The sequence below is a fragment of the Mustela putorius genome, unplaced genomic scaffold, assembly GCF_011764305.1.
Source record: "Mustela putorius furo isolate JIRA1106 unplaced genomic scaffold, ASM1176430v1.1 tig00003896_pilon_pilon_pilon, whole genome shotgun sequence".
Lineage (NCBI taxonomy): Eukaryota > Metazoa > Chordata > Mammalia > Carnivora > Mustelidae > Mustela > Mustela putorius.
Genome location: NW_025422045.1, coordinates 10,195,373 through 10,219,728, shown reverse-complemented (window position 1 = coordinate 10,219,728; position 24,356 = coordinate 10,195,373). Strand labels below are relative to the sequence as shown.

The window sequence follows — 24,356 nt, the reverse complement described above, 5'->3', positions numbered from 1 at the left end:
GGATCTGCCAAGAGTCATGGAGTGTAGGCAGAACTTCAGGGTGGCCTCAGTTTCCCCGACCCAAGTGTGGGCAGAAGAAAAGGGAGCAAAGATAGTTCATTCAACTGTAGCTGGGTCAACGGCAGTTCGGGTCAACCGTTCCCCGCAGGGCCGCTCGTTCCTGCGGCTGAAAGGGGAAACGAGAGGCCAGTACGGTCTCATAGCTGATGCTCAGAACAACCCTTACCACTTACCAAGCATCCCCCATTGTTCCCTAGGACAAGAGTAGGCACCGGGGATAGATTCTCTCTTTTCATTTGCCCAATGAACCAGGAAAAACAGGGCATTATCACTGATTTTAGAGACAAAGAAACCAAGACTCAGAGAGGTTATGGTACGTGTCTAAAGTCACACAGCTAGTGAATGGCAAGGCCCTCCTCTAAAGCCAATAATCCATGAAGCAAAAAGGCCAGGCACAGCGAGGACGACGCTCACCCCACAAACACACCATCTGAGCAGGGTGTGCGAAGGCTCCCCCTTACGGGGCTTTCAAAGAGGAGAGCAAACATCCACTTGCCACCCCAGGCTGGGGTGACCAGGGAAGGCTTCCTGGATGAGCCCCTCCATTCATGCCCAGGGCTCTGAAGCTTGAAGGAGGCAGTGAGTCATGCCACCCCGGCTGGACGTCTACCTCCCTGGGGCCAGGGTTGGCCGGGGGCACTGCAGCCCAGAGGAGGGGCCAAAGAGAACCCAAGGAGTTCAGAGCCACAGCACACCCCGTGGGCAGGGCTCTCCTCACAGCTGGGGTTCATCTTCCCACCTTGGGGGGGCCAGGTGTCTGACTTACCAGCTGCTAAGTCAGTGCTAATAGATCCCCAGGCTGGAATAGAATGCAGCCGTGAAAAACAATGTTTATGAAGAGTGTTAATGACACGGGAAAATATTTATATAATGCTGTGGGGGAAAGGCAGGATAAAAAATATTTTGTTAACAGAAAAGAAAATTTAAACAGAATAGGCCAAATATTAACAGTGATTATGTCTGGAGGGTAGGATTATGGCCCCTTCCTTGCGTCTCTTCCCATTTTTCTACGCTTTCCAAATTGTCCATAAATAAGGCACACGTTTCTCTGGAAAACGAAAGCCAGGAGAGGTCATGCAGGCTAACCAAAATGATGCTGCCGGCAGCCCTTCCCAAACCTCTCCCTCACCAAGAGCCCTCCACCCTGCACAGCCGCGTCCCAGAACAGTGCCACCTGCCTCTGTCTCCAGGAGAAAGACCAGGGAGCCAAACTGGGACCCACACCCCTGGCTCTCTATGCAGGAGGTCCTATCAGTGGCCATCTGGGGCCCCGGGACGATGGACACATGATGCCAGACACTCACTGGCCACCTCTAGTGTCCTCAAGTCTTCCAGGTTGAGTGACGCACACCTGGGTCCCGTCTGCTGCCAAGTGAGGGCCTCCAGTCCCCATAGGAGCACCTGCACGGCTTCGAAGGCGCCACATAAGTATACCCACAGCCACTGTCCGTGACCTTGCTCCAAACGAGGAGACTTGCTCCCTCCACATTCCGGCCTGGCTTGGGAATATGTCCTCTGCACCCACAGGCAGCCAAAGCCCCGCACAGAACTGCTCCCTGGGAAAGCAGGGAGGCCGGGAAACTTTGGTAGGCGGAGGGGTGCCACGCGGGAGAGTGATACTAATCCAAAAGGCCTTGAGGAAGGTGGCAAAGAAAACGTCATCTTCCATGGCACGGCGTCATAATGAACACACACACGCAGCAGGAGACCTGGGCAGAGAGGGAGCTGAGCAAGGTGGCTGTGTTGTTTTCCTTCTGAACTTGTGGGATGGCTAGGACACTTGCTTCACGCTCCCCCCCACCGATGTTCATGGGGGTCACACGATCCGCACTCAGAGCCCGAGGCCGGCCTCGTCCCCCTGCCCCACACGTCCAGCTGTGTCTTCGCCAACCTCTCCTGCATGACCTCCCCTGGCGCCATGGTCCTCTCTGCCCACCCCCCCCACACCCCCAAGAATGAGAGCTCCTGGAGGGCAGGGGCTGTTGTATTTACCCGGGGCCTCAGCCCTAGCCGGTAGTGGAAAACATTGTTTCTCAGTTACATTTTTCAACAGAATGGAACAGGCTTCAAAGAGCCGCCCTCCTTCTGCAAGACGAAGAGAGTTCTGCGGACGGACGGTGCTCGTGGCTACATCACAACCTGAATGTACTTGAGGCCAGTGAACTAGACAATTAAGAATGGTTACAACGGTAAGTTTTTTGTTATGTGTATTTTACCACGATTCAAAAAAAGAAAAAATTCTTTTAATACCAAAAGCACAAGCGCCCTAGGCCTCTCCGAAGTGGGGTCTTGGCCCCCGCCTCCCCAACCACTCAGCCTCCTTCTGGGCCATGACCTGTTTCAGAAAGGGGGAGGCTGCCCCCCTCACTTCCTTCCGTGTTTATCCAGAGGAGTTCTGGGAAGCAGAGGCTCAGCCCAGGCCACTGGGGCCCAGCTCCAAGGCTCAGGGCCTGCCACAGGGGCCTTTTTCCACCTACCCAGGCCCATAGCTGGCACTGGCCAACTTCCTGGCTCACTTGCTTTTTTTTCCCCTCAAGTCATTATAAACCTGTTTACCTTTGGGCTGCACAGGGCCTAGGCTCCAGGCAAATGATCTTAAGTGTCAGCCAAGGAGAGGAGCAGAAGGAAAGAGGGGACCCTTATGGGGAAAGATGGGGCTCCATTCCCTCAACAAAATCTTTCCTTCTCCCTCCAATTCAATACCCATTTACTAAGTGCCTCGCCGTGCCAAGCACCACCCATCAGACGCGGACAAGTACCAAGCTAGTGGTGAGATGGCCCCGCAGACCCCTCGCTTGTTCCTATGCAGACGTGAACCACTATCACTGAGTCTTTGCCACAAGGTGCTGGAGGATGGGGTGACAGGCTCTGCTGTGGGGGGCAAGGCAAGCTCCCGATATGGGGTGGCATGTGAGCTGGACCTTGGGAAGGAACAGGAGGAGTTGGCCAGGTGGACAAAGACAGCCCGGTGGGGCGTTCCCAGCGGAGGGAATGGCACGGCGAGGGAGCTGTCAAAGAGCCTGGCACGCAGCAGGCCGAGGCAGGGCCTGTGTGCCAGGCCGAACTTCCGCTGGCAGGTGACAGGGAGCCTGTGGGAGGATGCCGAAGTGGGGAAGGTGGCCAACGGGGCCAGGCTCCCTGCCTCTCGAAAACACATTCCTGGGCCCAACACAGGGCAGGGGCTGTGGGGTACGTTCCTCTTGGTCTCCAGTATATGCCTTTCCAGGTCCGTGCACATGGGGAGCTGGGGGCCCAGGCCAATGAACCTTCCATTCACCTGGGGTGCTTTCAAAAAGGTGGAGGGGTGCAAGAGAGACTCTGACTACGTTCGTCTGGAGCAGGACCGAGGCATCAGAATTTTCCAGAGCCCACCACATGATCCTAACGGGCTCTGCTCTTAACAGCACCCTTATGAGGCCCCGGCAAGACGCTGCCTCCAAACATCTTTTGTGAGTGCTGTACTCCTCAAGGTTGAAAAACATAAGCCTTTAGCATCAGCCTCACTTGACTGTAATTCTTAGCTCCCCACCTTATAGATGCGTGACCTGGGCAGCGCCATCAGGCAAAACGCAACATGCCCCTTAGAATTTGAATTTCAGGTACACAACAGACAACTTTCCCCAAACACAACCTGGGACATGCTTCCACAAAACTTGTTGCTGCTGTTGATCTGAAATTCAGCTGTAACTGGATAGCCTGTATTTTTATTTGCTCAATCTGGCAACCCCTAGACTCAGGGCTACTCAGTTTCTGAGTCTCGACTACTCCATTCGGATCAGGGAAATCACCCAGGCGGAGGAAGGCAGTGGGGTGCTTGGCATAAAGCCAGCACAAGCGGGCACGACTCCCCCCCCCTTTTTAAAAAAATATTTATTTATTTGACAGACAGAGATCACAAGTAGGCAGAGAGGCAGGCAGAGAGAGGAAGGGAAGCAGACTCCCCGCAGAGCAGAGAGCCCGATGCAGGGCTCGATCTCAGGACCCTGAGATCATGACCTGAGCCGAAGGCTCAGGCAGAGGCTTTAACCCACTGAGCCACCCAGGCACCTCACGAGTCCCCTTTTTTCTTCCTTCCTTCTCAAAAGCTTGTTTCAGCAGAGATTTCTTTTTTCCCATTTTGAAAATTTTCAACCATACCCCCAAAGTAGAGAGACTAGAGACTCCCATCTATATCCAAGTAGTGGGTGCTGTTGCTTATCCCACCCGGGGCTCCTTTAATCCCCGGCTACAGGGAGGTCGGGGCCAATAATGGCTCCCAGATTCCCCTTATGGGAACAGTGTCCTGGTCAGCCGTTTAGAGCCCCCCCCCCAACACGGGGGTATGTGTGCGTATATGTTCACACACATGCGTGTGTTGATGGCCAACGACCGATGTGGGAACAGAAGGCTGACTCCTTGGCTCGCAGTACAGTGCCAACTCCAGAGCTCCCTATGGGGGAGCCCGAGGCTGGCCTCCAGTTGAGGCCACATCCTTGCTGCCCCGTCCTGCTTCCCTCATGCCCTTCTCCTGAGAACATGCCTCCCCATAAGCCATGTGTGTGCACAACCCCCTCGCAGGTTCTGCTTCTAAGAACCCAACCTAAGCTGACTCACTCAGATTCAACAATTACCAATATGGCTTCGTTGAGCCCCTTTTATTTAGTTATTTGCTTGTTTGTTTTGGCTGAAGTACCTCATATCATTTCCCCTACGTCCTTCATTATGCATCTCCAAAAAAATGGGGGCAGTCTGGTTTTGACTTCCCTCCCTGACTTCCCTCCCAAAGGGGAAGGCCCTGTGGGGGAAAGAGCTTTAAGTGTCAGCAGTGCCAAGGGACAGGGACCAGAGGCCAACCGGGCGGGCACCAGGGCAGCCGCTCTGGCCCCAGCCCAGCCCTGGACTATGGCACAGCTTTGGTGGCCAGCAAGCCATGGTCACCCCAGGTCCCACCTCTTTTGTGTGGATCAAGAGCTCTGGGACAGTGTCCCAGCATCCTCTTGGGGATCCTGCCAGGGTCTAAGTTTCTATCCTTAAAGGAGAGGATGGCATCAACAGCCAACCCAGCTGCGGCTCTCCACTGGCCAAAGCCCCTGCCTGCCCTTCTGCCTGGAGCCCAGACACTCCCACCGACCAGGAGGCACAGGTGTGACGGCCCACACTCGCCCAGGCCAAGGAGCCTGCTGTGGAGAGAGGCAGCATGGATGAAAAGGACACACAGCGCTTTTTTTCCTTCATGGTTGTAAAATACACATTAACATGAAATTAACCACCATTTAACCATTGTTCAACGTACAGTTCAGTGGCACTGAGTACACTCACCACGTTCTTCAGCCATCACCACTATCGAGTCCCTGGCCATTTTCCTCACCCCAACAGAAAACCTGTGCCCATCAGCAGCCCTGGTCCAACAGCTATTGAGCTCAGACAAAACTTGGGTCTGACTCACAGCTCCTTCACTGGCTCCACATGTACTCTGGTGGAGAAATGAAACCTCTCTGAGTCTCAGTTTCTTCATCTGTAGAATGGGAGAACTCAGAGAGGTACCAGGAATATCAAGCAAACAGGCATTAAAAGCTGAGCTGCTCCTGGCACAATCCAACCAAGGCCAGGCTAGGTCCTCGATAACTGATGGACCTGCCACCTCTCCCTTCCCTTCTCCCCACTGCTTGTACCCTTCAGGTTCCTGGGCTGTCTGCAGTGCTAAGGGGAGAGGAGGCTGCTTCCCTCTCCTCAAGGCAGAGCAACTGGAACGAGCACTAATGGGTTCCAGTGCTTTCCTCAGCCATGCCCAGACCCGGTTCCAAACCAAAGAGTTACAAAGGCCTTTAAACTCCACACTTGGGGTGAGGTCAGCCAAAACCCGCATTTCCAAGCATGGTGCTTTTATACTTTGAAAACAGCCAAACGTGAACTGGCCACTTCTGAGGGTCATAGCGCCTGGCAGCTTCATGGCTTGCCAGCACTAATGGCCGCCTCCCCAGCCTCTCCCTCCCTCCCAGCTGTGGAGTCATCTCCCGCTGGGCTGTCTTGCTGCACTGTCTTTCCCCATCCGAATCGGGGTGGGGGGTGGTAAGGGACTGGATTTGAGAACAGGAGATCCATCCCCTGGTCAGGGTCAGCCCCTGTTGGACCCCAGGCACATATCCTCCCCTCCCAGTTCTGTGCAATAAAGAGAGGGTTCCCTCAGATCAGGACTCAGCTCCATTCCAAAGCTCCCACCCCATAGTTAGTGTGAACATCTAGCTCAGAGCTGGAAAGGATCTCATCGGGTCATCTGATCCAGTTCTCTCTAACGCTTTCCATTTCACAGACGGAGGCTGTGGCAACTCACCCAAGATGCCACATGTCTTAGTAGGAAAAATTCACACTTGACCATCTTAGAAAATGTCATAGGACAGAGGTGACATTCCTGAGAGCCCAGGAGAACAAAAAAAATCTCCATTTTGCAACTCTCCCTCCGAAACATGGTACCCAATACCAAGCACCCAAGCCATTAAAATCCTGTGCTTTATATAAAGTCAATATTTAAAAACTGTGTTTCTATATATTAGTAATAATTGGAAAATTATTTACAATTTATAAAACTACCAAGAAATGTAAACTACTTTGGCAAAATTTAACAACGATGTGCAAGATCTGTATTCTCTGATGAGAGAAATCAAAGACCTAAATATATGTAGAGGTATACCATATTCATTGATGGGAAGACTCAATTTTGTCAAGATGTCAGTCCTGCCCAACTGATATATAGATTCAATACAATCCCAATCAAAATCCCAGCGGGCCTTTTTGTAGAAATCAACAACTGATGGTACAATTAACAGAAAAATGCAAATGCTTAGAATAGCCAAAACTCTGGAAAAAAACCAGTCAGGGGATTCATGCTAACCACTTTAAAAATTTAGTATGGAGCCACAGTAATCAAGACAGGGTGGTACTGGTAAAAGGAAAGACAGATAGAAAATGAAACACAGTAGAGTCCAGAAGGAGAATGTGCATAAAAGATCAACTGATTTTTTGACAAAGGGGCCAACATGACTCAGAAGACTCAAAAGAGAAAGGGCAGTCTTTTCAACAAATGGTACTAGAATAAGTGGACTTACACACACACACACACACACACACACACAACCCAGGTCCTTATCTCACACCTGACACAAAAATTCACTTATCATGGATTATAAACCTAAATATAAACCTAAGGCTACAAAATGTTTGGAAAAAACATAGGAGAAAATCTTTATGACCATGGGTTTGGCAGAGTTCTTTATGAACACAAAAGCATGAGAAGAAACAATTAATAAACTGGACATCAGCACAATTAAAAACTTCTGTTCTTCAAAATATCCCATTATGAAAGTGAAAAGACAAGCCACAGACTAGGAGAAAGTATTGACAAAACACATATCTTTTAAAGGACAGAGAACCAGAATATATAAAGAACTCTCAAAATTCAATAAGAAAGCAATCAACCCAATAGAAAAAAAGATGCAAAGATCTGAACAGACACATCACCAAAGATATACAGATTGCAAACAAGCATATGAAAAGATGTTCAATATCATTACTCATTAGAAAAGTGTGAATTAATACCACAGTGAGATACCACTACACATCTATCAGGATAACAAACAAAAATCAACTGACCCCACCAAGCACTGGTGAGGACACAGAGTAGTAACTGGAACTCTCCTGGCGCAGCTGGTGAGATTGCAAAATGGTACTACCACTCGGGGAAACAGTTGAGCAGTTTTTTATAAAGTTAAATCTTCTTTTATACTAAACACCCAGCAATCCTACTTTTAGGTATTTACCCACGTGAAGTGAAAATGAACGTTTCACAAAGAAACCTGACCACACATGTTTATAGACAAAAATACTGGAAATAACCCAAATGCCCATCCACGAAACAACATGACTGAATCTCAAAGCATTTTTCTGAGTTAGGGCTGACCACAAAAGGACACCAAGGAACTTTCTGGGGATGATGGAAATGTTCTGTATCTTAACTGTGTGGCAGCGGTTACATTAACTATCAAAATTCCTAGAACAGTACACTTTCAAAAGTTTTACTGTATACAGATTATATCTTCATAAACCAAAACAAACACTAAACCCTGTGCAGCCCCATGAGGGCTTGTCTTGTTTCTGCAACCAGTCTGTGAACTCATGGACAAAATGAGGGGGTGGTTCGACCCAGAGAAGGGTAGCGACTTGTCCAAGGACACAAGCTCTGACATCAGCCAGATCTGGGTTCAAAGCCCACTTCTACCACTAATTAGCCTGACGTCCCCCTGGGGCAAATGACTTTGCCCCTGTGAGCCTCAGTCTGCTCATCTATAAAATGGGATACGAAGTCATACAACCTACCTTACTAAAAGGTCATAAGGAACTCAAGAAACACGTACTGTGTATGCCACATGTTCTACCCTCGAATTTTGGCCATTATTATTACTATTTCTTTGACAATTGTTATTTCTGTGAAAGAGCCAGGACTGAATTTCAGGGGATGTCTCCAAACCATGTCTTCCTACATGAGATGGGCTAGGCCAGGGACCAGGGCTACTAGTTTCCTGGTCACACCCGAGGGACAGAGGTAGACCCAGGTCCTGTCTAGAAGGCATTCACACAGTCTGCTCCAGGACAAGGGATAAACTCAAAGCCAAGTTGAATCCTGGCAAGGGAACAGTATGGAGGTGAAAACCACTGAATGTTGAGAATAAAGAAAAAAAAAAAAAAAGCAGCCGCTATGGGCTGCCCAATCCCTGAAGGCTTCCTGGAAAAGGAAGGCTTTTGGTCAGCCTCAAAGGGCAAATCAGATGTGATTAAGTCAAAGGAAAGGAGCTCTCAGGAAGGGGAGAACCAAAAGATCCCTCCAGCCCTTACATCTCCCCCACCCAATCCCTGGCAAAAAGTAGCAAGCAGCCCGCAGCCTTGGCACTGCCTTCCAAGCAATAGCCTGGGGCCAAGGGGAGGTGCAGGCATGACAGCAGAAGGTCCAGGCACCATGCGTCAGCCGGGTACCCACATGCGTCCCCACATCTGGGCAGAAGGGTCCAACGGAGGGTTGGCCCGGAATGTTGGGCTTTCACTTTCCCCTCTCCTTTTTTGTTTTTTTTCTCCATGGACCTGAATTTGGGTTTGTCTGGGGAGTGTTTTCTTAAGCCCAAGTGTTTTTCCTGCAGCTAAGGCCCACCCCCTCCTGCCCCTCCTGGACCGTGGCTGAGCAGCGGCCAGTGAAACTGCCTGGCTCCAGAAGGAGGGCCGCCTTTGATGCGCACCCCTCTGCAGACATCAATGTCGCTGTGTGCACGGCCCCTTTAATAAGTTATTTCCGTGGAAAACCCTGGTAACTCAGTCATGAATCAAGCCTATAAACACCTCAAACCCATCAAAGCACCCAAGAAAGGGAGGGGGTGGGCGGGCAAAGAAAATCTCTTACGGTAACTCACACACTGCTCCCTCAGAAGGGCTCGGCTGCTCTGTTGTCAGAGGCCGCCCCTGGGACAGAGCCAGCCCACCCAAACAACGACAGGTCACCCCGACGCCCCAGGAGCTGAGTCCCCAAAGGACACTGCCTGTCTGTGTGTCCCAGGGATGCTGCTAGAGTCCTAGCCCGACGCCCGGCAAGATTTACAGCCCAGAGGAGCAATCCCAGCCGGCGGCTCCCAGGGCCCAGGAATGTAATAGTTTGGCTACCGGTGAAAGGCCCAGTTTATTGGAAACACACTTCTTTTCCAATGTTTGGTTTCCTTTCACTCTTTTCTCCTTTTTGTTTTTCCCAGCGTGCACCACCCAGGCCCTTCGGGAAGGGCAGGGAGCTAAAAATCCTACCCTAGGGGTGAAGAGGGGAGGTAGGGTATGGGGCCCTGAATCGACTGGGAGCTGTGCCGGCCAAGGTCAGACACCACCCCTCTCCGATCTCATCTGTAAAATGGGTAGGATGAACTAGTGTTCATCCTAGAAGGGTACAACAGCCAGGCAGCAAATGGAATAAAGCTGACCTCGTGTAATGCACAGCCCAGTGATCCCACTCCCAGCTAGATGTCCTCATGTCCCCAGAAAGGCTTGTCCGAGAATCCTTATTGTCACCTCGTGGGTAGGAGCCCCCAAACTGGGAACTGCCCAGGTGCCTATCGGTAGTCAGATGGCTCCATCAGCCTAGGAGAGCCGAGGCATGGGCCCATGGGATACTATCCAGCAATGAATGATGGACCACAGGCATTCACAGCAATATAGAGAGCTTCGAGAACATTCTGTCACGTTAAAGAGCCCACAGGTTCTGTGGGTGGGTGCCTACCAGAAGCAAGGGGTTAGAGGACGGTGCTCAAAAGGTACAAGATTCCGGTCAGAAGATAACTATCCCGGGGGGGATAAAATGTGCAACACTGTTAATGTTCCTGGATTGTGTACTTCAGAGTCGTGAAGGGAGTAGACCTCAAAAGTTCTCATCGCAAGAAAAAGAAATTGTCACTAAGTGTTTATGAATGTTGGCTAAATTTATGCACTAATCGTTTCATAATATAACCATATACCAAGTCATGCTGTATACCTCAAACGAATACAATGGCAGACATCAATTATACCTCAATTAAACAGGAAAAAAAAAGAAGAGCCCAGAGTATAGGTTTCCATCTGTACCAGCTTCAGAAAGAGGAAGATGAGCCTGTGGTATTTCAAGTCAGAACAGAACCCACGCAGAAGGGGTGGGGTAGTGGGAAATGACTGGAAAGGCACATAAAAGGGGGCTTTTGAGGTCACATTATGCTTCTTGATCTGGGCGATAGTAACACAAACACATTCAGTCTGGAAAACCTGTTCCCTTGTGATATATGTGGTTTTCTGCACATATATACATCAATAAAAAGTTTACATTAAACAAATAAAACTGTATACTCTTGGGCCATACAAACCCATCCTCGAAACATACAGTCAAATCCACCCATCTGTCAGAAGTATTCCTGGGGCACCCAGCCGTGGCTCACCCCAGAGAAAAGTCTGGCCATCCCTGAATTGGCATTCGAGGCCTTGCCATGGGCTTCACCTCTTACCGCCCTGCCAGGGTCACTCCCATTCCCAGAGAAGCATCTTCACACGGCCTTGCCTTTGCCCAGCAGCCCTGAGACCTGGGATGCCCTTTCCCCTGTGGCCTGGTGAAACCCTCTGTCTGACCTTAGCCCCAGCTCCATTCCCAGCATCCCCTGCGGCCGCCCTGGGAAGTTGCTGTCTCCCAGCCTGCACTGCTCCCTTAGGAAGTAGCATTCACCGTAACTGCCTCGCTAGGAAGTGATATTCTCCCCCAGCCCCCATCCTTCCAATTAGATTCTAAGTTTCCTGAGAAGGCACTACCTTGGGGACCTTGTCCTTCATGCAATCCTATCCTGCATGCTGAGACTCGGTTACCAAGTCACCTCATGACCATTTACAGAAAATCAAATGCGCACCAGACACCCTACACAGGGGGCCTCCGTGGGGTCTGTGAGGTGTTGCCAGGCCTGCTTGTGAGAAGTGGAGTAAGGCTGCAAAAGGGAGGCTAAGTGATGTACACAGCAGTCTGGCCCCCAAGCCTGGGCTTTCCACCCCCGCCCAGCAGGGTCCCCGAGTAGCCCATCACCCATACACCTGACTCCACACCTGACCTCCAGGTCCAGAAGCAGGCCTGGGCAGAGCTGAGTGGAACGTGTTCCTTTTTACTCACACCAAGGGAGGCGTCCCCGCAATGAGGGTAGGGCTCAGGTGGGGCTGCCTCCAGCTGCTGGAGAAGGCGCCTTACTGCAGAAGCTGGAAGTTACACCCGCCTCGTGGAGGAGGAGCTCGTCAGACATCTGCTCGCCTCTAGCTGACTGACTTGGAGCAAATCATTTTCACCACCTCCCACACTCAGTTTTCTTACTCGAAAACTGGGAGTTATACCACCTGTTTTAAGACGCCTTAAGCACCCATCCCCAGAAGTGATGGAGTACAGGCTAGGGGCCCAGCTATGGAACAGGCTCCTGCCTTGAGGGGAAGAGGCCTGGACGCTCTAAGTCCCTCTGGACCTGGGTTCTTAGCTCTGGCAGCATATCAGAGTCACCTGAGGAATGTTTTTTTAAATCCTGATGGTAGGTCTCTCCACAACCACTCCAGAATGGGTCTGAGCCTTTTAGAAACTCTTTAGGGCACTCTAATGTGCAAAGAGGATTGAGAACCAATGAGTCAGACCAATGGACTCATTTTACAGATGGAGAAGCCAAACAGAAGCAGCCTGAGACCACCTAGAGATGCGGGACAGAGCCAGGACCGGGAGCTGGGTTTCCCGGCCCCCCAAGCCAGGTACAGCACTACTATTAAACTCAAGAGGAAATCCCTGGGGTTCTCCCCAGCCTTTGCCCTGTGCGGAACAGGGCAGGCAGCTAAGACAAGAGCTGGGCAGCCTGGTAGGAGGCGCTGGGCCCTCTCTGCCATCCTCAGCTCCTCTCTCAGATCTAAGAGCAGTGAGTGCCCCAGAGGCAGGACTTCTGGGTTTCCTTGAACCTAAATCAGGGTTTCCTTGAACCCAAATCAGGGTTTCCTTGAGCCCGAGACAGACAACATAAGAGAGTCTAGGGGTGTGGAGAAGCCACAGGCATCCCCATGAAATCTACTCTGTTTTAAACCCTCTGGGGTGGGGGGGCTGGAGGGTTTCTGTAAATCACAGACACAATCCCAGTATCTACTACATACCAGGCCCTGAGCTGGGCAAGAGGTAGAGAAGACCCAGGCCCTGATTCTCAAACCTCACTCCCAACCTCTGCCCCCTGAGAGCGGCCTGGAGTCCGTGTTTTGTAAAGCGCCCCCTCTCCTCCTAGGGGTGAGTTGGAGTGACCCTCCCCATCCCTCGGCCCAGCAGGGCAGAGCCTGAGGCCCAGAGCCGATCTGAGCTTTGCAGAAGCCCACACAGCCACTGAGTGTAAGGCTGGGACCCCACACGGCGACCCGGGAGCCTCTTGCCTCCGCACTGGATGGCGGCAGACCAGAGGACCGAAGAAGGTGAGTAGAGACAGGCGGAGGGGTGGGGAGAGACACAGTCCGGGACTCGCTGGGATACATACATCCTGATGGGCTGCTGCGGACAGCCTGTCTACAAGGGTGCCTCTGGGTGCCCCCATTTCAGCCCGTTCAGCCTAAGAGGCCAGAGCCAGAGGGAGAACAGGTGTACTCGGCCCCTGCCTCGCTCCTGACACTCCCTGCTGCCCACAGTTACCCACCTCCCCACCTTCTCCCCACACCTGCCACAGAAGGCCCACCAGCCTAGTGGCTCCCAGCTCTGTCCTGTGTGGGCACAACTCTGGACGACTCCGAGAGACTGAAATGGTTTCCAGGCTCCTATCTCTGAGCTCCTACCTCTCCTTTTAAAGATCAGTTGAAGTCCTGGCAATGGTTCACCTTGCAGTCTGGGGCAGTGGCTTTGATGTCTGCTCCAGACATGAGACCTCTGTTTTTCCAAACCCAGAAGCTTCTACCACCGGGTGAGGGTAGTGTCGCTCCCTCGGGCCAGGGCAGCCCCTGCTTTGCAGGGGTGCCACCCGCAAGGCCTTCCCCTCTCCAGCTGAGGGTGCCAGGCCCTGACAGGGGTGGTGTGGGGAAAGGGCCCATAAAACACCAGGAATTCTTTCCACAAAGGGCAGCTGGGAAAGCGATGCATCTCCGCTTCCCTTGGCAGCCAAGGGCCATGGAGGGAGAATGTTTAATATAAAAACATCTGACAAAGTACCTTCAGGATATATTTTCTGCATCAAAGAAGGCTCTTGGCAACAGCCACTCTACCCTGACAAGGAAACTTTCGAGCGCGGCTCCCGATTGTTACAGACGCCCGGGGAGAGCATGCCAGGGGGGACAGGAGGAGGCCGAGCCACAGAGCCTGGCAGACAGATGGTTGTGATTAGGCTAGATGCAACCAAGTGCATTTTCTGGAATTTCAGGTCTCCTCCAAAAACCTGCTGGTTCTCCCAGAGATACAGGCTGCCCGAGGTGGAGTGAGGGGTAGGGTAGGCGCTGGCTGCCTCTAGCTCAAGCCAACCACCCGGGACAGGAACAGGCCCCACCCTCACCCCTCTCGGACACCTGCTCCCTACCCCCACCTGCATGCCACTGGTCATTGGTGTGTTCAGCCAGCAACCATCAGATGAGCAGAGCTGCTCCGGGACCTGGTGAGAGTTGTTCATGCCAGATCTCAGGTTCCCGGGGGGAACAGATGTGCCACAGGGAGCAGGAACCGTGTCGGTCCTGCATGGTTCCGGGGAGAGCAGAGAGGGTACCGTGCCAGACACGGGGGATCCCACAGAGGCCAGACAGCCTGAGTTCTGATCCCACTTCTACCGTTTTCTAGTAGGATGACCTTGGGTACGTTATTCCCCCTCTCTGAGCCTCAGTTACTTCTCCTTTAATTTGGCTACTAAAAGGAGCGACCTCACAGAGCGGTTGGGAGGATTCCATGAATGAATAAAGGCATGGCACTCGGAGAGAACCTGGCACAGAGCTCTGCATTAACTGTGATTCTCAAATAAGTGTCATCATCTTATGTGTTCTCTCTCACTCTGGATCCCTTTGTCCCAGGCAAAAAAAAAAAAAAAAAAAAAGGTCATTTATTCTTTCGTTCATTTATTCTATAGTGATCTCTGTCTATGGGCTAAGTCCTGTGCTGGATGCCAGACAAGGTCCAGAGCCAAGTATATCCGGGAGTTTCTCTGGCCCCAGTGACCACAGTCTCTCTATTCCAGTCCATTCCTCCAGCATTTGGAACTTGCATCAAGCTTCTCCTGTGTGTGTTTTTAAGTTCTGACCAACCAAAGGGAGGAAAAAAAGCCTTCTTTCCTTAAAAACTCCAGGGCAGGTCACCCAAATGGTGGATTCAGGACAATCTCTCTGGATTCATATTTCCCCGTTCCCCCATCTCTCAAATATTAACCTTCGAGCCACAAACCAATTCAGAACACAGGGCTACTGCACACCTCTCTGCTTTTGCACAAGAGGTTCCTTCTATCCGACAGGCTATCTCTCTACCCTGTTGTCTTCTTGATGAACTCCTAGGCATCCTATAAAACCCAACCCAGAATCACTTTCTCCTTGATGTTCTCCCTGAACATCCCATTCCCATCCCAACAGCAAGCATCCCCTGCTCCTGCTTCTGTGCTGGTGCTGAGTCTTGCACCTATCTCCACAGCACTTGGCACAAGCAATCATTCACCAGTCTCGGCTTGCTGCCTACCTTTCCTGCTAGATCATTAGCTGTTAAAAGGAAAGGTATGGGCTTTCTTCACTTTATATCACCTGCCACTGGCATGCAGTAGGTTCTTAATAAATGACCAAAACATTGACTCCTTATCTCAAAGCCAACCATCAGGAAACACACCAGCCCTAAGTTCCTCTGTCAGGGACCCCAGAGGGTATAAGGCTGTGTGATCTTAGGCATGTCAGTTGCCCCCTCTGGGCCTTGGATTCTTCATCAGTCAAGTGTACCCCTACTCCAGTCCCCAAGCTTTACTGCTCTGGGGTTGGGGGTGGGGTGCAGGACACGAAGCCCCTCCCCCTGCATGGCCCTGTCCCAGGTGTGGTTTTGCTTTGGGACAATGAGGGGAAGCTCGGATACGGCAGGCTAGAAGCCCCAGCTCCCAGCATAACCCCGAGGCCCAGGAACTGGTACCCTCCCTGGAACACAGCATTACCAAGGAGCTCCTTGAGATCAGTGGCCCAATATACAGCTGAGCAAACTGAGATCAAAGAGGGGAGGTGCTTGCCTGAAGTCACGTCCCTGGGGAAATCTCCAAGCCAGGCCTGGAAGCCACTCCAGCATGCTGCTCGCCATCCAATCCTGCTTCCTGGCAAACCAGGTTGGCCAGACCCCCTCCCCCGACCTGCCCCACAACTGCCTGGTCCCCTGGGACTGCTAGAATCACCTTTGTCTCTGCTGCTCTTCACCCCTGCCACCTCTCCAGCCTCAAACAACCAGCCTGGGAAGAATGGGTCTTTGGGTGACCTGCCCTGGAGTTTTTAAGGAGAGGCATTTTTCCCTCCCTTTGGTCAAAAGGTAAAAAAAAACCAAAACACACAGGAGAGGCTTGGTGCAAGTTCCAAATGCTGGCCATGTTGGAACCAGAGGTGAATGGTCCTTCTCGCCACTCCCCTGCCCTGAGAGAGGGCAAGGAGTCTGGGGCCATTTCTGAATTGGACATGGCAACCTGGTCCTGACCCGGGAGCCCAGCGTCAGTCCTGGCCCACCACCTCCAGGCCGGAGCCTGACTTGGTAGGTAGGCAGAGCAAGTATGGGCCATACCCAAAAGCCAGCTCTGAGTCCATGGGGATGCATCTGGGTTCAAGCCTAATTGTGCCAGGCTACCATCTGCCTTGAACCCCAGAATAAGACTTCTTTCCCACTCTCCAAAACCAAGTGAAACCCCCTTGCAGCAAAAACTCCCCCACTCCCCGCCCTCCCTCCTAAACCATGAGCTTAGCACCCCAGATCTACAGGTCCTGAGCACTTTCATGTGACAGTGACATTATCCGGACTCTGTCACCAGGTGGGATCAGTTTGTAAAAACTGAGCTGGACACATACTGTACACTCTATGGTATAATAAAGTTTTTAAAAAAATATTACCCAGGCCCTGGCCTCCCCTTGCCTCAACTCCCACCAACACCTGGTGCTTTGCTTTTTGACCTCCTAAATTCCTTTGCTTTTCTCAGCCTTCAGCTGTTTTCACACCTCCAGACCCTGGCACCTGCTATTTCTTCTACCTGGAACACATCAACCCAGCCCCAAACCTTGTCTCTTCTATAAGCTCCTATTTATCCCATAAAACCCAATTGGCATATCACTGCTTCCAGGAAGTCTTCTTGGGCTGCCTCCACACCACACCAAGAGTCAATCATTAATCTCTTCCTCTAGACTGCATCTTCTACTACTTCTCATTATCACTGTGTCTTCACACAAGGTTAGAGATCATGTACTTTGTGTGTCTCTGAGCTCCCAGCTGTAAGCACAGCGGCTGCCACGTTGTCGTGCCCACATCCACCACATGCTATGTGCCAAGCTGTGGCTGATTCACAGGCACCATCTCATGGTGGTTAAGCGCCTGCCCCAAAGTCCCACAGCCAGGAAAGGGCACAGCTGGGACTTGAACTCAGAGCCTCGTGGTGTGCAGCCCACACCCTTCAGCTGATTTTGCTGAAGAGCCTCAGCACCGGCTGAATGAACTGAACTTGAAGAACAGGGAGCTCTAGGGTCTGTGAGATGGGAGCATCCGAGGAGAGCAACTTGGGTCCTAGAAGGAGGAAGCAGCGGGAAACAGTGCTGCCCACCAATGCTCCTCTCCATGCTTCTGTAGACACTGACAATGAACACCAGATAGCACCAACCCTAAAGGGTTCCTCTTCAGAAACCACAGAGGTGAAAGGAGGCAGGCGTTTGAGCTGCTCTCCTAATCTCTCTGAGCCTCTGTTCCCCAACTCTGCCCGTGTACAGAATGTAAGAATCCTGGAGAATGGACTGTGCCCTCGAGAAGCTTAAGTCTGGTTGGTAGAGGAAAGACACTCACGTGCAGCTGAGCTCCCAACCACGTGATCCTCCGCAGCTCCCTTCCTTTGATGGACTCTTCCCCCTAAAAATGAGGGGCTCACCCTCACTGGCGCAGCTCTAAAGAAACAGCATGCTCTGACAACTGAGAGACCAGCAAACACGTCCAAGGTCAGCGAAAGGGACAGCTCAGTCCCGATGACTGGCAGCTGACAACGCACCTTGCACACAGTGGGTGCTTAATAAAGCCGTCAAACAGTTATCCATTAGGCACTAGGATACCACAGAGGAGTCACCGGTTCCTGAAGACGCCAGCCCAGCGCTGCAGCCCCCAGATGAAGCAAGTCTGGCTTTCAAAGCAACACAGCACCTCAGGCTCTCATTCAACAGCCCAACGCTCACTCAGCACCCAGCACAGGGCCTCATCTGGCTGCTCCTCAAAGGGCCTAATGCTCCTTGTGCAGTGCACATCCTGTTCTAGCCTAGAGCCCCCGAGAGCCGAGAGAACCCTAATCCCCTTCCTCAACCCTCCTCAGAATGGCCATGTCTATGTGGCTGGCCCTTCCTCCCGCAATTCCTTGAATTATGGCCTAGTCTACCTTCATACTGCCAAGAAGGGCTGTCTCCCAGCCACTCACACCTTAGTATGAATTTAACCAGCTAACCTCATTGTCCTCCCCAACCTAGACTGAAACCCAAAACACAGAAGGAGAAAGACAGAGGTATTGCCACAGGGAGGGCTCATAAGGACAGCCTGAGGGGAGACTTTAGCTAGTCAAGGGCAGCATCCTAGGCCCTGAGTTAGGCCAGGAATCCAGAGTGTTGAGCTTCTGAAGGCACCCCAAAAGGGGGACTTCTAGGTTTTTCAATCTCATAGAAGCCCTGGGTTCTACCCTTCACGGAGCAATCTTGGTAGAGTCATCTGTCTCCTCCCAGCTTCCGGCTTCCGTTCAGCAGAGATCATGAACCAAGGAGATCCTTAACAGGTCGGACGAGTGTCCTGTCAACCACTCTGCAGAGAGCGGTAACCAGTCCCTCTCCTACCCTGCCACCCACGTGTCCTTGCCTGCCCTGGCAATGACAGCACCTCAAAATGCCCACCATCCCCGACGTGGCCTCAACAACAGTACAGGAAAGTGAAGCGGAGACTTTGGAGCTGGATAAAAATAGTGCAAGGCAAACAGGAGTAGGCTCCGTCTCGGGGCTACAGACACTCTGCTCCAGAGAGGGGCCGGGCTCTTGGGGACTCAGGGAGTCAGAAGGGGCCGGGGCAGCCGGCCGGCATGGCTTCGGGGTAGTCTGCACCCTCCTGCGTGGTGGCAAGGATGGGTGCTGAGCTCTAGGCCTCTCACCATCCCTGCACCCCATCCCCAGTTCCTAAACAGGGCCAGGCTGTCCCCAGATTCTTGCGATCCTTCTCCCTTGCCCCATCCCCCACCAGGGTGTGTCTCCCCAGGGGGCTGGGAGCCCTAGCTGGAATGCCAGGCAGGACCCTCAGGCAGGAGGGCTGGGCAGTCACACCGCTCAGGCTCCCAGCTGGAGCCTGCCACTTACAATTCAGGAATTTGGGCAGCTGGCCCAGCAGAGAGCCTCAGTTTCCCTGGAAGACAGGGGGACTCACACCTGTCTCCCTGGGGTGCGGTAAGGAGTCCAAGAAGTGGAGAATGACCAGCTCTTAGCAAAGAGCTAAGCAGGGAGTGTCAGTAAGTGTCAACTGTTGTCAGCAGGGGCGTTATCTGTCCTTGAACATCAAACATCCTGGCCTGGCCCTTCAGCTTTCTGACCTCACCTCCCGTCCTGCCCTTGGGCAAGCCCTGCATTCTACCTCAGCCGGATGAATCCTGCTTCCATCCAGGGAGGAGACCTGTCACCTCTCCAGGGCTTCCCATCACCCTGCAGGGCCTCCCTCCCGGAGCCTGTCCTCCAGGATGACAGCTACGACAGCCCCGAGCCTAGGAGCTCCCAGGAGGCGAGGGCAGTGCCGACCCACCGGTCCTCTGAATCCCACAGCTCAAGGAAGCTGGAAAAGCTGGCCAGTGAACCCCCAGAGCCCCCAGAGTGGGAGGAGATGCATGACGTCCCCAGAAGGTGCCTGGGTGACTACATGGGGAATGCTCACCTCCTGAGACAACCTCGAACTCAGACCAAAGCCCAGCAGACCCCACTCGATCCCTCCACCCCCACTTCGGAAACCCCAAACTGCCTCCCCAGTTCCTCAGAATTCCACTGGATGCCAGATTTTCATGCGGGCCTCACCCACAGGAAAGAGCACCAGGGGTGTCTGCTCACTGGCCGTACCACACACCACTCGGGGATGACTGGGTGGTAATCCCAGACTCTGGGCCCCGGGGCCAAGCCTAACAGCCCCCAGGGTCTCCGGACATGTCCCTCCAGAGGGTGCTCTCTCCTGGTTCTAGCAGGGTCTCTGGGGTCTGCTCCGATCCTGCCTGAGCCACACACCCAGGCCACTCTGGGAGGACAGAGAGAGATCCAAAGAGACTATATCCGTAAACAGACCCAAACCACGGCCCTCTGAAGCATTTCTGCAAATGGGAGTTTCCACCATTAACAGGGGGAGGGGGAGCAGAGAATGTCGAAACACTACTCATCCATTAGACAACCCATGCCAATGTACTCACCTAAATTAAATACATTCTGAGGGCTGGCAGGGGCACAGAATCAGGCATTCAGAAACACTGTTAAGCCTCTTGCTTTAAAATTATATGTGGCTTTCATCCACGTACGCACAGAAGAAAAAGAATGGATTAAAGTATTAACTTCTTGTGCTCATCTGATAAGGTCTTTCAGGCGTTATCACCAAGTAGGGGCCCACAGGCATAGAAGAAACTCCCAACCAGTCTGGGCCACCAAAGACCAGAAGGTAAGGGGGACCCTGAAGACTGGGACACCAGTACCTGAGCCATGAGCCCCACTACGGGACCCTGGCAAGTCACTTCCTGCTCTAGCTTCTTGTTTTCCTATCACAGAAACGGGCACCCTCGTGGGATCTCCCACGGTTGTGATGGAATACAGAATGAATGCGGAAGGGCTAGGACCTGGGTAATGGCCAGGCAGCCACAGGCAGCCAGCATCGCGTCCCTCTTAGAGTCATGGGGAGGGGATGGCAAGAATGACAGCCAGAACTTCATATGGGGAATGCAGGCTTTGGAGGTACATTCAGCCCTTGCAGAAAAGGGGGACGGGACAGCAGTCAGGAACACAGTAGCATGGTGGCAAATGGCTCTGTTACTATGTGACCCAGGGCGAGTACTTTACTGCTATTCTGAGATGATGCACGTACAACGCCAGAGCAGACAACATGGCCAAAAGGAAACACTCCATCAATAGCTATGGTCACTGCTATTGCCATGGCCATGGGGCAGGGGAAGGACAGCTTGGATGCACACAAACAGAAGTGCTCACAGACAGCCAGCCATGTCCACTTAGGACCCAGTGGCTATCACGCCACACAGTGCACACCCATGCCACAAGCCCCAGCTGTCTTTCCAGAACACCCATCCACCATGCTCCCAAAGGGTCCCACAGACCTCGGCACCAGAATCCCTCCTGGCCCCGCGATGTCTCCAGGTCACCGCCAGCCTCTCATTTCTTAAGGCAAGCCTGGTTTAGCTACTCCCAGGAACGGGAGGATCCCTGTGGCCAACTCTTCATTGCAGGGGCCTGGGGAACTCCAAACTGGGGTTATCTCTGCTTCCTAGCCCAGCATCCACTGCTCAGAGAGAGACATGGATACCACCAGCCTTTGGCCAACTCCTCGCTTGCCAGACCCTCCCCGGAAGCTAGTTCCATCCACACTCCATTCCCCCTTCTCTTGACCCTCCACGTCAGTCCTTCCCCAGAGGGCGGACAGGAGAAGAAAGCCACAAAGATAAATACATGCATTTTGTAGCCTCTCAGCAGCTGGGAAAAGAGGCTTCTCCCTGCTAAACTGAGGGATGGAGAGCCGTGCTAGGCTTTCACCAGTCCCACGAGAGACAAGGTGGAGACAACTGGTGAGCGTGTGGCCCAAAAGGCACTTTCAAAGTGACCATCTTTAGATCTCATTCATACAGATGGTTCTTAACCCCATGGATGCTGGGGACGAAGACCGTTGAGCCTTCCTATCCAAGAGGTGGAGAACAGGGGAAAAGAAAAGGAGGGAAGAAATCATAAAGGTCTCCATCAAACTCCCCCCCAACCTGTCCCCTTCCGTGAAGTTCAACACAACAGCACCGTGCAAGGACAGAAATGCCAACCTGAGAATTCACCCGGGGCGGTGATGAGGGAGTTGGTAGCCTCCGTTTCAGTGTAAGACAATGTGGAATCAGATAGATCTACGGAGGAAAGAGAAAGACAACTTAGTTGGCTGTGGGGGCAGTCCTCTCTTTTCTTCTGTGCCCGCGCGCGCGCGTGTATGTGGGCAAGCGCACATGCATGCGTGTTCACAAGTAAGTGCTTGCAAAGGGCACTGTGTCCCTCCCAGCTTTCGGATGCCACTCTGTAACCTCGTCCCATGATCACACGAGACCAGGCCAGCCAGCCCTGGAACTCCTCTGGAAAATGCGGACTCTTATAGCCTTGGCACCTGAAAAGTCTCAACTACTCTGACCACAGAAATAACCCAAGTTCAGGGGACTAAGCAAGTATCAACTTGGAGCCTCTGTGGGTAAGGTTAAATTAAGCCCCTAAACAATTCATAGTTGCTGCACTTAATTACCACCATTAAAATTCTTAAAGTTGTTCCTTCTTGCTTCCTTCCTTCCTTCCTTCCTTCCTCGCTGGAGCTGGGGAAGCTCTGTTTTAACAAGTTACTAGCCACCCTCACTCTGCCCCACTTGTACCCCTCTAATTAACGGCTCAAGCATTTGCTCCCAGATTAACTTTTTTTTCCCTCTTCCCTCCTCCACTTCTTAACATCCAGACCTGCTCACAGAGCAACTTGCAATGCCTGGACTGGTTTTTTGCCTTTTTTTTTTTTTTAAAGTAATTTCAAGTACTTCATATGGCTTGTGTTATTTGTTTTCCCCTGTCTGTGCAGTGAGTGAGATGGGGAAAGGAAAATCTTTTGCACATTTTCTCTGGAATACTGAGCTGCTACCCAGACAAGCCCATGCCTTTTTGGGCAGGCAGACTCGCAACATTTTCCCAGCCATGAGGTGTTGCCCGTGTGAAGGAGTCATAAGGCATGTTCTGGAAGGCTGACAGCTCGTCACCTTCTTACCCAGCTCGACCCAGGTCTGGCTCAGCTGGTCCCACCTCGCTCAGGAGAACCACTCCAAGCTGGAGATTCCTGGCACAGAAACCGTTAGCCAAGGCCCTGGCGAGCTAGAATTCCATTCAATCCTGTAGGACTTTTTTCTTTTTTCTCCTTTTACCACAAGGTTTGAGGAACGGGAAGATGAAACATTAACCAATTGGGGTTTTTGTTTTGTTTTTGGTGTTGTTTTTTTTTTGTTTGTTTGTATCCCCACTTGCCAGATGCTGAGGGTGTTCTGGGTTTTATTTGGGGTGGGTTTTTTGTTTGTTTGTTTCTTTGGGTTTTTTTTTTTGTTTTTTTTGTCTCACGTGATCACAGAGGCTTAGAAGTGAACTGACTTTTTGTTTATGAAAAAGCAACAATGCAAGGGAAAGAAAATAATACAAAAAAATAGCTCAGACTGTTTATCAGGGCACGAGAAAGTTATCTGCTAGTAAAACGTGTTAGGAGGGAAATAGGACAGATGGAAAACCTCTTTAAAATAAAAATAATACCCACAATGCCCAAGTGGGAGGTTCTTAAAGAGGGTTTTGCTTTTCATAGCTAACGGTCCCAAAGTGTTCAGCACCCTGAGTCTTTTTTTTTTTTTAAAGATTTATTTTATTTATTTATTTGACAGACAGAGATCAGAAGTTGGCGAGAGGCAGGCAGAGAGAGAGGAGGAAGCAGGCTTCCCACAGAGCAGAGACCCCAATTCGGGGCTTGATCCCAGAACCCTGGGATCATGACCTGAGCTGAAGGCAGCGGCTTAATTCACTGAGCCACCCAGGCGCCCCAGCACCCTGAGTCCTGCTGCCTCTTCCTGTCTGAAGGGCTGAACCTTACTTCCAAGGGAGCCGCTAGAAAGCCCACGTGGCCAGTTTTGTGAGTGAGGGTCCCAGAAGTGGGACGGCCCTATTGTGTGCATTCTTCCAAAGCCTCCCGTCTACTGCTTCTTATGACCTTGAAGAACACTTCCGACCTTGATCACGGCACGGAGAGACCCTGCCTAGAAGCTGGGGGCACAGGTTTGAGTCCCACCTCCATCACCAGTCGTAAAAATCAGGGCTCATCAACTTTTTCTGCAAAGGACCCCCATCGTAAATAGAACTTTTAGCCTTGCAAGCCACAGGATCTCTGTTACAGCGACTCAACCGTGTGGTCAGAAGCAGCCAGAAACGATGTGGGAACAGGGGAACACGGCCATGTTCCCACAGGCCTATTAGTACGGATGCTAGACTTTGAATTTCCTATCATCTTCACACACAAGGAAATAGTATTCTTTTGACTTTTTTTAAGCATCTAAAAAAGTGCAAACCATCCTTAGCTCACGAGCCATACAAAAACAGATGGCGGGCCACAGTCTGCAGACTCCTGAGCTGTGTGACTACCAGCGAGTGTCACTTCCTCTTTCTAGGCCTCAGTTGTCTCATTTGTAAAATAACCGAGACACCTGTTGATTTCCAAATGGCTGCTCGGCAGGGCCAGGCACTGTCCTGATTTCTGCTGCTTTATCACAGGCTGACCCGCAATTCCTCAGGGCAATGATCCT

The 24,356-nt window shown here is 51.9% G+C and overlaps 1 protein-coding gene across 2 annotated transcripts in view; it reads right to left on the bottom strand.

Moving 5' to 3' along the window:
* Nucleotides 1–24,356, bottom strand: part of SMAD6 (SMAD family member 6) — a 74,829-nt gene that overhangs the window by 39,268 nt on the left and 11,205 nt on the right. Inside the window, exon 3 of one of the 2 annotated variants that reach the window (XM_004758624.3) lies at nt 21,825–21,902. The exons of the other annotated variant lie outside the window; for it this stretch is intronic. Coding sequence (XP_004758681.1) covers nt 21,825–21,902 — 78 coding nt within the window. The remainder of the gene's footprint in view (nt 1–21,824; nt 21,903–24,356) is intronic. 2 annotated transcript variants of the gene reach the window in all.